The sequence below is a fragment of the Moschus berezovskii genome, chromosome 8 (assembly GCF_049115385.1).
Source record: "Moschus berezovskii isolate FMDL1 chromosome 8, NW_MosBer_1.0, whole genome shotgun sequence".
NCBI lineage: Eukaryota > Metazoa > Chordata > Mammalia > Artiodactyla > Moschidae > Moschus > Moschus berezovskii.
This window is the reverse complement of record NC_142467.1, coordinates 95,946,125-95,958,482: the sequence shown is the minus strand read 5'-3', so window position 1 is coordinate 95,958,482 and position 12,358 is coordinate 95,946,125. Positions and strand designations below refer to the sequence as shown.

The 12,358-nt window shown below is 47.1% G+C and overlaps 1 protein-coding gene across 1 annotated transcript; it reads left to right on the top strand.

Moving 5' to 3' along the window:
- The first annotated feature begins 6,035 nt into the window (after positions 1 to 6,035).
- Positions 6,036 to 10,810, top strand: NFILZ (NFIL3 like basic leucine zipper). Its single transcript, XM_055430519.2, has 2 exons — positions 6,036 to 6,135; positions 6,467 to 10,810. Exon 2 carries the CDS (start codon positions 6,482 to 6,484, stop codon positions 7,316 to 7,318), a length of 837 nt encoding a protein of 278 aa, XP_055286494.1. The 5' UTR covers positions 6,036 to 6,135; positions 6,467 to 6,481; the 3' UTR covers positions 7,319 to 10,810.
- The last annotated feature ends 1,548 nt before the right edge of the window (positions 10,811 to 12,358 follow it).

Below are 12,358 nucleotides of genomic sequence, written 5' to 3'. Positions count from 1 at the left end.
AATTGTCAGCCCTCAATGTTCACTTTTCCCTTGAGCCCATTCTGAGTCAGAACGCTCATACCTTGCTCTGGTTTTCCTCTCATCCTGTGTTGCATCAGAATCACAGAAGATGATGACATCCTAGGTGCAGGGATCCCAGGGGTTCAGTAGAGACCAGATCTTTGTATCAGAATTTTCAGGAAAACCAACATGGGAAAATGGGCTATGGTAAAGGATGTGGTTCCCCATCCTTGGGGTGTCCCCGGGGCATCTTTTCTGAGCTCCACTCTAGGGGTTGGGAGTCCAGTGACTTTGCTTCTTCTGTCTGCTCCTTGTGCTCAGTCCCTCAGTTGTGTCTGACACTCCACGGACTGTAGGCCACCAGGCTCCTCCGTCCATGGGATTCTCCAGGCAAGAATACTGGGGTGGGTTGCCATTTCCTCCTTCAGGGGATCTTCCTGGCTCTGGAATGGAACTCGTGTCTCCTGCACTGTAGGTGGATTCTTTACTGCTGAGCTACTGGGGAAGTCCCCATCTGCTCCTGTTCTTTTTTTTTTTTTTTATTTGATAGCATCTGGACTCTATTGTAACATGTAGGACCTTTGTTGAGTCATGCGGGATCTCCAGCTGTGGTGTGGGGCTCCAGAGCACGGAGGCTCTCGAGTTGTGGCACTTGGGCTCCAGAGCAGGTGGGCTCAGTAGTTGCTCCAGGGGATGTGGGATCTTAGTTCCCTGACCTGGGATCCAACCCACATCCCCTGCATTGCAAGGTGTATTCTAAACTGCTGGACTACCAGGGAAGTCCCCTTCTCCTATTCTTAACATCCTGGTTCTTCAACACTAGTCATGTGGGAAGTTCTTATCAATTGCTTTCTTATTAGTTGGATGGATGGGTGGACTCATGGAGGGATATATAGCTGAATGAATGGATCTGTGGAAGGATGGCTGGCACTTAGGAAGGATGTGCTAGATGGATGAGAGAATGGAGGAACAGAAGGTGGTGAGTGGGACCAGTAAGTGGCTATATGTATGGAAAGATGCCTGGCCCTTAGTAAAGGCACAACGTTATTATTATTAAAATATTCTTCAGTTCAGTTCAGTTCAGTTCAGTCGCTCAGTCGTGTCCGACTCTCCGCGACCCCATGAACTACAGCACGCCAGGCTTCCCTGTCCATCACCAACTCCCGAGTACACTCAAACTCATGTCCACAGAGTCGGTGATGCCATCCAGCCATCTCATTCTCTGTCCTCCCCTTCTCCTCCTGCCTCCAACCTTTCCCAGCATCAGAGTCTTTTCCAGTGAGTCAACTCGTCGCATGAGGTGGCCAAAGTATTGCGGTTTCAGCTTTAGCATCAGTCCTTCCAATGAACACCCAGGATTGATCTCCTCTAGAATGGACTGGTTGGATCTCCTTGGAGTATAAGGGACTCTCAAGAGTCTTCTCCAACACCACAGTTCAAAAGCATCGATTCTTCGGCGATCAGCTTTCTTCACAGTCCAACTCTCACATCCATACATGACCATGGGAAAAACTATTGCCTTGACTAGACGGACCTTGGTTGGCAAAGTAATGTCTCTGCTTTTGAATATACTATCAAGGTTTGTCATAACTTTCCTTCCAAGGAGCAAGCGTCTTTTAATTTCTGCAATCAGCATCTGCAGTGATTTTGGAGCCCAAAAAAATAAAGTCTGACACTGTTTCCACTGTTTTTCCATCTATTTCCCATGAAGTGATGGGACCAGATGCCATGATCTTTGTTTTCTGAATGTTGAGCTTCAAGCCAACCTTTTCACTCTCCTCTTTCACTTTCATCAAGAGGCTTTTGAGTTCCTCTTCACTTTCTGCCATAAGGGTGGTGTCATCTGCATATCTGAGGTTATTGATATTTCTCCCAGCAATCTTGATTCGAGCTTGTGCTTCTTCCAGCCCAGTGTTCCTCATGATGTACTCTGCATATAAGTTAAATAAGCAAGGTGACAATATACAACCTTGACGTACACCTTTTCCTATTTGGAACCAGTCTGTTGTTCCATGTCCAGTTCTAACTGTTGCTTCCTGACCTGCATACAGGTTTCTCAAGAGGCAGGTCAGGTGGTCTGGGATTCCCATCTCTTTCAGAATGTTCCACAGTTTATTGTGATCAACACAGTCAAAGGCTTTGGAATAGTCAATGAAGCAGAAATAGATGTTTTTCTGAAACTCTCTTGCTTTCTCCATGATCCAGTGGATGTTGGCAATTTGATCTCTGGTGCCTCTGCCTTTTCTAAAACCTGCTTGAACATCTGGGAGTTCACGGTTTACATACTGCTGAAGCCTGGCTTGGAGAATTTTGAGCATGACTTTACTAGCGTGTGAGATGAGTGCAATTGTGCGGTAGTTTGAGCATTCTTTGGCATTGCCTTTCTTTGGGATTGGAATGAAGACTGACCTCTTCCAGTCCTGTGGCCACTGCTGAGTTTTCCAAATCTGCTGGCATATTGAGTGCAGCACTTTCACAGCATCATCTTTCAAGACTTGAAATAGCTCAACTGGAATTCCATCACCTCCACTAGCTTTGTTCGTAGTGATGCTTTCTAAGGCCCACTTGACTTCACATTCCAAGATGTCTGGCTCTAGGTCAGTGATCACGTTATCGTGACTATCTTGGTCGTGAAGATCTTTTTTGTACAGTTCTTCTGTGTATTCCTGCCACCTCTTCTTAATATCTTCTGCTTCTGTTAGGTCCATACCATTTCTGTCCTTTATCGAGCCCATCTTTGCATGAAATGTTCCCTTGGAATCTCTAATTTTCTTGAAGAGGTCTCTTGTTTTTCCTATTCTGTTGTTTTCCTCTATTTCTTTGCATTGATCACTGAGGAAGTCTTTCTTATCTCTCCTTGCTATTCTTTGGAACTCTGCATTGAGATGCTTATATCTTTCCTTTTCTCCTTTGCTTTTCGCCTCTCTTCTTTTCACAGCTATTTGTAAGGCCTCCTCAGACAGCCATTTCGCTCTTCTGCATTTCTTTTCCATGGGGATGGTCTTGGTCCCTGTCTCCTGTACAATGTCACAAACCTCCGTCCAGAGTTCATCAGGCACTCTATCTATCAGATCTAGTCCCTTAAATCTATTTCTCACTTTAAGGGATTTGATTGAGGTCATATCTGAATGGTCGAGTGGTTTTCCCTACTTTCTTCAATTTAAGTCTGAATTTCGCAATAATAAGTTAGTGTGGTAAAATACACATATCATAAAATTTATCACCTTAACCATTTTTAAGCATACAGTTCAGTGGTATTAAATACGTTCACATGACATGGATTGTGCAGCCATCACCACCATCCATCTTCATAACTCTTCTCATCTTCTAAAACTGAAATTCTATATCCGTTAAACACTAACTCACTTCTTTCCCTCAGCCCCAGCAACCACCACGTTTTATCAATACTTTCTGTCTTTATGGCTTTGACTACTCAGGGCTTCCCTGGTGGCTCAGATGGTAAAGAATCTGCCTGCCGTGAGAGAGACCCAAGTTCAATCCCTAGGTTGGGAAGATCCCCTGGAGGAGGGCATGGAGCCCCACAGCAGTATTCTTGCCTGGAGAATCCCATGGACAGAGGAGCCTGGTGGGCTACTGTTCTTGACTACCTTAAGTCCCTCCAATAAGTGGAACCATACGAAAGGAGAATTTATTCTTTAGTCATTGGGTTATTTCAGTGAGCATAATGCCTTTAAATTGCATCCACATTGAAGGCATGTGTCAGAATTTTCTTCCTTTTTTAAAAAAATTATTTTTATTGTAGTAGAGTTGCTTTGCATTGTTGTGCCAGTTTCAGGTGTACAGCTAAGTGAATTGGTTATACATATGTGTGTGTGTGTTAAGTCACTGCAGTTGTGTCCTACTCTTTGTGACCTTATGGACTGTAGCCCTCCAGGCTCCTCTGTCTATAGGATTCTCCAGGCAAGAATACTGGAGTGGGTTGCCAAACCACTCCTTGGGATGGAAAATACATCTCTTATGTCTCCTGCGTTGGCAGGTGGGTTCCTTACCACTGGCATCACCTGGGAAGCTTTATACACTGGATATATACCCAAAAGAATTGAAAGCAGGGTCTCCTTTTAAGAATGTTCTTCCTTTTAAAGGCTGGACAATATTCTGCTGTATGGATGGACTGCCTATCCATTCATCTGTTGATGGACACTTGGGTTACCACCACCATTTGGCTATTATGAATGATGCTGCTATGAACATGGGTGTATAAATGTTTCTTTGGGACCCTGCTTTCAATTCTTTTAGGTATATATCCAGTGGGCTTCCCAGGTGGTGCTAGTGGTAAAGAACCCACCTGCCGATTCAGGAGACATAGGAGACGAGGGTGGTTCGATACCTGGGGTTGGGAAGATCCCCTAGAGAAGGGTATGGCAACCCACTTCAGTATTCTTGCCTGTAGAATCCCATGGACTGAGGAGCCTGGTGGGCTACAGTCCATGGGGTCACAAGGAGTCAGACACGACTGAAGTGATTTAGCAGGTATAGCCAGAAGTGGAATTGCTGGGTCATGTGGTAATTCTATTTTTAATTTTTTTTTGAGGAACCATCATACTGTTTTCCACAATGGCTACACCATTTTACATTCCCACAAGCAGTTCATTAAAGTTCCTGTTTCTCCACATCCTGGCCAACCTTTGCTACTTTCTGCTGTTTTGATAGTAGTCATCTGAGGAGGTGTGAGGTGGTATGGTATCTCATTGTGGTTTTGATTTCCATTTCCCTAATGATTAGTGATACTGAGTATCTTTTCATGTGTTTTTTGGCCATTTATATAGCTTCTTTGGAGAAATGTCTACTTAAGTCCTTTGTTCATTTTTGAATTGAGTTGTTTGGTGTTTGTTGTTGGTGAGTTTTAGGAGTTTCCTATATATTCTGGATACAAATACCTATGCAATCTGCAAATTATATCAGCTTTATGATTTGCAAATATTTTCTCCTATTCTGTGGGTTGCCTTTTTATTCTGTGGATAGTGTCCTTTGTTGTGCAAAATTTAAACATTTTTGTGAGGCCCAATTTGTCTATCTTTTATTTTTCCTACAGGTATAATATTATTTTAAAAATAAAGCTAACAGTGAATGAACTGACAGATGGATGAGTGCGTGGGTAGGGAATAGACAGAGGATTGTACAGTCAAATGGGGGATGAATGGGTGTCCTTCACTATCTCCTGGAATTTGCTCAAATTCATATCCATGGAGATGGAATTCATGTCCATGGAGTCAGTGATGCTATCTAACCATCTCATCCTCTACCACCTCCTTCTTCTTTTGCCTTTGATCTTTCCTAGCATTAGGATCTTTTTCAATGAATCAGCTCTTCTCATCAGGTGGCCAAAGTATTGGAGCTCCAGCCTCGGTATCAGCCCTTCCAATGAATATTCAGGTCTGATTTCCTTCAGGATTGACTTATTTGATCTCCCTGCAGTCCAAGGGACTCTCATCTTCTCCAGCACAATTTGAAAGCATCAATTCTTTGACACTCAGTCTTCTTTATGGTCCAACTCTCACATCTGTACGTGACTACTGGGAAAACCATAGCTCTGACTATACAGACTTTTGTTGGCAAAGTGATGTCTCTGCTTTTTAACATGCTGTGAAGTTTTGTCATAGCTTTCCTTACAAGGAGCAAGTGTTTTTTAATTTCATAACTGCAGTCACCATCCGCAGTGATTTTGGAGCCCAAGAAAATAAAATCTGTCACTGTTTCCACTCCCCCCACTTCTATTTGCCATGAAGTGATGGGACTGGGATGGATGGATAAATAGATGGTGGCTGGTGGATGAAGGATTGAATGGATGGAACGGGAGTTGGCTAGGTAGGTCAGTGAAGGGTGTATGACTGAGTGAGTGGGTGAATGGAAGACCTTATGAATGTATATGAGTAGGGTGGACGGGCAGGTGGAAAGCTCTGGCTGCAGATGGAGATCTTGTTGTACAACCTTGGCACTTTTCAAGTGAGTAGTGGCTTATCTTCTGACCCCACCTTGGCTCAGTTTAACTCCACGGACACATATTCTCTTTTTCTAGGTTTGGCTTTCCTCCTATGTCTCTCTGGGTCTCCAAGAATCCTACCCTGGAGCTCAGATTGAACTGAGCCCTTGGCTTGTGTGCTGACCTCCTCAGTGGTAAGAACTCCTGGGAAGGAGCCTCCGTCTTCCTGAGGATATGGTACCCAACCTACTTTCCCTGACTCTGGTGGCTTCCTTTTAAGCCAGAAATCCAGCCTCTCTCTGGCAGCCTCACCCACTTCTCCCTCAGACATCAAACCATCCCGTCAGCTCCCCACTCTTTCTGCTACACGTATCCTTTCTGGCTCCACCCAGCTCTCCAGCCCAGTTTCCACTCTTTCCTGGGCCCCTCCCCTGGGGATGGTGGAGATACAGGATAAATTAGAGGGAGGAGTCATTCAGCGCAGTTTCCTGCTTCCAGTCCAAGAATTCGTCTTTCCTCCCCCAGGGCTCCCAGGCGACCATGGATGTGGGTCTCTTGGTCCTCCCAGATGTACCCCAGGGTCACCGGGTCCGAGGACCGGCCGTGCGCCGGCAGCGGGAGTTCATGCCGGAAGAGAAGAAGGACACGGTTTACTGGGAGAAGCGCAGGAAGAACAACGAGGCGGCCAAGAGATCCCGCGAGAAGCGCCGTCTCAATGACGCGGCGCTGGAGGGCCGGCTGGCCGCCCTGCTAGAGGAGAACGCTTTGCTCAGGGCTGAGCTGCGGGCGCTCAAGCATCGCTTTGGCCTCCTGCCGGCCACCGGCGGGACCCGGACCCTGCCTACTCTGCTATGGGATTCCCCCTGGCCTGGGGACCCCAGTCCTAGGGCCGATCAGACCCCGACTCTGCCTGGCTCCCACGGCTGCCTCTTGAGACCGTGTTCCCTGGACGCTGGGGTTCCAGGATGCTGGCGCTGCCTAGTGGCTCACAGGTGGACTAGCCTGGCCACTCCCCCCAGGTCCCTCCAGGACCCTGCCTCCAAAAGAGTGGACGTGGCCTTGCAGGCTGCCCTGCCTGCTGCCTTCTTCAGCTGTCACCTCCTGGATAGGCATGGGGGCCCCAGACCAGAGCTCAGGCCCTGCTGGGGGCTGTGGTCACCCATACCCACCACGTGCCGGGCCTCAGGGTCCTCCGACGTGTTGCTGACACCCGGTGTTGATCCCATGGGGTTGCCTCCCAGAGTGGCCTGCCCGGTCCCTGAGAACCATGCCCGGGAGGATCTGGCTCAGGCCTCCCTGCCCCACAAATTGCGAATCAAGTCCCGAGCTTCCAGCAGAGTACCTTGGGGCTGGGAGGGTGGCGGGAGCCCCATCTGAAAGCTTCCCCAGGGCAAGGCCAGGCCTGCAAGGGTGTAGTGGGGACTGATCATGGGTTTGTCTGGGAGTATGAGTGGCTTGGCTTTGACCCAGTTCCAAAAACTGGGCAAGGCTGGGGGTAGAATCCACTCTTCAGTGTCCAGACCAGATTTTTAAGAGGAGAGTCTGTGGGACCTTGGGTCATACCATGGTTCCTGTTCTGCCTGAAATATGTTTCCGGTAGTCACTTTTTCTTCCTCTTTCCATTTATCCATTCATCCATCCATCCCCCGATCTATCCTTCTGTCTCCCCTCCCATCCATTCATCCGTTCACTGATCCTTGCATGTGTCCATCTGTCCACTCATCCATCCACACACCCATCCATCCTACCTTTCATTCATACATCAGTCTACCCATATAGCCGCCCACCCATTCATCTGTGCACCCATCCATCTATCCATCCATCCTTCCACCCTTCTGTCTGTTCATTCATCTAAGCACTCAGCCATCTAATCACATCAACTCACCCACCCATTCCCCCTTTCTCCCTCCCTTCCTTCCCTCTATCCATCCTTAGATCTATTGATCCCTCCACCCAGCCACTTTACTCTGAATCTACACACCTATCCATTCGTCCACCTACCCATGTGTCTACCCATCCATCTGTTCTGTTATACATCTAATCACTCATTCGTGTGCTCAGTTGACCATTCACTCATTCTCTCACTCATATATTTACAATTCATAGTGCCCAGCTTAGTAACGAGTATGAGAACACCTTCCTGGCTTTGGGGTTCCTATTCTAGGGGGATGGTGGGGACTGGGAACAGACATACTGAGGGCCATACTGAAGGAGGAGGTAACATTTTAGGATGTCTGACCCCTCACTTCTTGCAGGGGCGGGTGTGTGTACTTACCACCTGCTTTGGAGGTCAGACTTACCCAGTTCAGGTGGCTTCCTCTGTGCGTTGAGTCACAGCCTGAGCCTCCGGAACAGACCCTCAGTATCTCAGGGTGTGTATGTTAGTCTTCTCTCTCTCTTTGGCTACTTGTACCCTAGAAGACCTCTCAGGCCCAGAACACATCCTGGCCTTGGATACTGACATCTCCCAAGAAGATCCTGAGGAGGCAGGAAGGAGGGCTACCTGGAGGTGGCAGCTCTAGCCTCTTCCCTTCTTAGCCAGAGCCCACTGTTGGAAAGCAGTAGACTGGGGGTGCAGAGAAGTTGACTCTCAACACAGAGATGCCACATAGTTGTGGCTGATCATGCATAGAGGCCTTAAATGCAAGCTTGACCCTAGAAATGTTAAAAAAATGCTAACAAGCAGACAGAATAAGGGAGTTGGGGCATAGCATACCACCCCTGGGAGATGTGGGTAGCTTGGTGCTTCCTCTTGTTGAGTCCACTCACCTGGTGTGTCTGAAGTGTCTGAGCCCGGCTCACTCACACCCCATGTACTCAGGGGAATGGGGCTTGGCGGCCCTTGGATCATTCGAGTCCCTTTTAACCTTCCAGCTCCAGTTGGAAAAGACCAGAGAAGGATCTGCCTAAAACAGGTCATAGAATTTCAACATCATAAGGGGCTTCAAGAATCTAGTGATGAGTGGTTATCCTGTCTCTACTTGAATTCCTTTAGGGATGGAGAACTCACTCCCTTCAAAACCCCATTACCATTCCTTCTCTAGAACCAGAACCCACTGCTTGCAAACTTCTACCTCTGATCCTATTCTTACCACAGGGGACCACTCAGACCCCCTCCCCCACCCCTCCCTCTACTTGGAGGTGGCCTGTGGAGCCTCTGGTTCCTCTTCTCCAAAGTAGAGACCACCACACCTACCTCAGATGGTTTGAGATTAAATCTCATTTACTGTGTGCATAGTATTTCATACACAAGTGTTCAACAGATGTTAACTCCTCTCTCTTCTTTTCCTTTTTAGAAAGCACTCATGCTCCCAACCCCAGAGTAGTGCTGTCTTCAGGGGAAATGTCCTCTCATTCTTCAAAATTGTTTCCTTTCACCCTGACCTGGCTTTTTACTATTTTTTGTCAATGCCATTTATATATGATGGCTCTTGGGACTGAATATGAATCATTTTTTCATTCATCAAATACATATATTTTTTTTCAATAAATATTTTTTTAATCTCCTACTGTGTGTCAAACAGGAACTGGATGAGGGAAGAAGTATTCCACACTGAAGTGTTTGCAAGTGGAAACTTGCACAAATGTCTAAACTGTTCACCCAAGACATGTCGATTACTCATTTGACGGACTCTGGAGCCATAGGTGTGGCCTTTGCCCTCTGACAGCCAGTGGGCAGCTGCAGCCTTCCATGTGGCTACCTGGGAGTTGCTGCTATAAGAACTATCCAGTGCCATGTTCCACCCTGGGGCATCCACGGACCACTTGGGTCATGTCTGCAACAACATGATTGAATCGGGGACCAGATTTTAGGACATTGTGCAACCACATGTTATATTTCCTCTTCCACCCATCCTTACAGGCTGGGGAGATTTCTTCGGCTATCAATGCGTGAGATTCCCTTCCTCCTCCGGGTGTGCCTGGCTCATATTGAATGTGCAACAGATGTTGAATGAAAGTTTCTGCCCGCCTGATTGGTGACTGCTGGGGGCAGAGATAAAATGAGTTTAAGATGTTGATGAGGCCACGTTTCTCTGCTTTGTCTGTGAGGGTTCAGAGACACATCTTGGCGGAACCCTGTGCTACCTGGATCCTTGACACTCAAGTCACGGTCCATGAGCCAGCATCATCAGGATCACTGGGAGCTTGTTAGAAATGCAGAGTCCCAGGCTCCTGCCTGAACTGCTGAGTCAGAAGCTGTGTTTTAACAAGATTCCCAGGAGATCCGTATGCACGTTGAAGTTTGAGAAGCAGTGACCCAGAGCAGAGGTTGGCAAACTCTTCCTGTACGGAGTGGCCACAGAGTGAATATTTTTGACTTTGTGGCATGGCTGCTGTTGCATCTACTCCATCTTTTCATTGTAGCATGAAAGCAGCCATAAACAGTATGTAAATAATTGGACATAGCTGTTTTCCAATAAAACTTTATTTCCCTAAACAGGGGTAGCCAGAATTGGCCCAAGGGCCATAGTTTACTGTTGGTATATACCCAGGAGAGAAATTGCAGAGCTGCATGGTGTTTGTCTTCAACCCTGACATTGTCAAAGTGTTCCACTGATTGGTATTACCGATCCACACTCCTTTGCATGCAGAGGATGTCCATGTTGTGCCAACATATGATGATTTTTATGAACTGTGTGGTTTTTGCCAATCTGGTGAGTGTAAAATGAATTTAACCTGCATTCATCTGCTGAACATCTTTGCCAAAATCTGTTGGCCGTTTGGGTTTCATCTTCTATGAATTGCCTGCTCTGCTGGGATATTTACCTTTTTCTTGTTGACTTCTCAGAGCTCTTTATATATTCCAGATATACATCCTCTGTCACATATAAACATCGCAGCATTCTTGCCTGACTTGTCTTTTCATCTTTTTTTCTGGCAGATTTTGTTGAGGACAAGTTCTAAAATCAGACGTTGCCAAATGTATCCTTCTTTTCTATTATAGTTGTACATTTCTGTCTTGTTTAAGAATCCTTCCATGCCTCAAGGTCATGAAGATAGTCTCCTAAATGTTCTCATAAATGTTTACAAGTTTTGCTTCACGCATCTTTGTGTGTGTGTGTGTGTGTGTGTGTGTGTGTGTGTGATCTTGTGGTGGGTTTTGGTTTAGTCCCTAAGACATGTCCGACTCTTGCAACCTCGTGGACTGTAGCCTGCCAAGCTCCTCTGTCTATGGGATTTCCCAGGCAAGAATACTGGAGTGGCTTGCCGTCCCCTTCTCCAGGAGATCTTCCTGACCCAAGGATCCAACCCTGGGTCTCCTGCATTTCAGGCAGATTCTTTACCATCCGAGCCACCAGGGAAGCCCTTCATCCTCACAGAGAATGTAATTAATCTTGTTTCCCTTTCTGCTTTGGCCACCAGGGGGCTTGGGGCTAAACTTACAGCTCAGTCATCATTCATCATTTATTCACTTAGAAAATTCCTTTACTCATTTAGGAAATATTTATTGATCGGATACCATGTTCCAGGCACTGAGGAAAGAGCAATGAACAATCTTGACTCTGTAGTGCCAGCAGCCTAGTGAGGGAGACAAATAAAAGCAATAAACAAGAAAAAATGTATAGTAGGGTCAGTGGTGATAAATGTCATGGAGAACAAAGAGGTAAGGGGATTGGGAGAGGTAGCATTGGGTGAGTTATAAAAATTGAAATTGAGAGATCAGGAAAGACCCTGTTGAGAAGGTGACATTTGAACAGAGACTTGAGGGAGCTATATATGTACTGGGGGAAGACCCCCTTCTTCGGCGAAAAGAACTGTGTGTGCCAAGGTCTGGAGATGGGACCATGCCGGGTGAGTTGGTGAAACATAGAGGAAGCTCATGTGGCTGAGGCTGTGATGGAGGGGGAGAGTGGGAGGAGGTGGGGACAGGGAGGTGATGAGGGGCAGGTCACGCAGGGCCTGTGGGTCGAGGTGAGGACTCTGGTTTCCTCTCTGAGTGAGATGGGGGTGCCGGGGAGTTTCTGAGTGTATTTCTGCTATAACTGTCCTTCTTCCCCACCCCACTCCATCCTGTGGTGTGTGAGACTGAGTGAAAATAAAGCCACCACACAGGCACAGGAAAGCTGGCTGGCTCATCATCTTGAGAAAGGGGGTGACTGACCACAGCCTTGCTGTGACTCATCTTCCCACGGGTGGCCACAGGCCGCCCCCCGCAGCCCCCTGCCAAATTGCTCATCTATCCCTGTTTCCGACCCTCTCTGAGCTGTGAGGGGATGAAGCAGGTAAAGCTGCTCCATGAGGAGGATTCATGAAAGGAAAATTCATGTGGTTTTCTTTTCTGCTTTGTAGAACTGCCTTCCACAAAAACCCATTTGGGGCAAGTGTGAGAGGGTGGGCTTTCAGGTGTGTGCGTGTTGGCATGGGGGAGGGGTGGAATGCCAGAAAGATGAAGGGCCTGCTGAGGCTGGGGGGAAA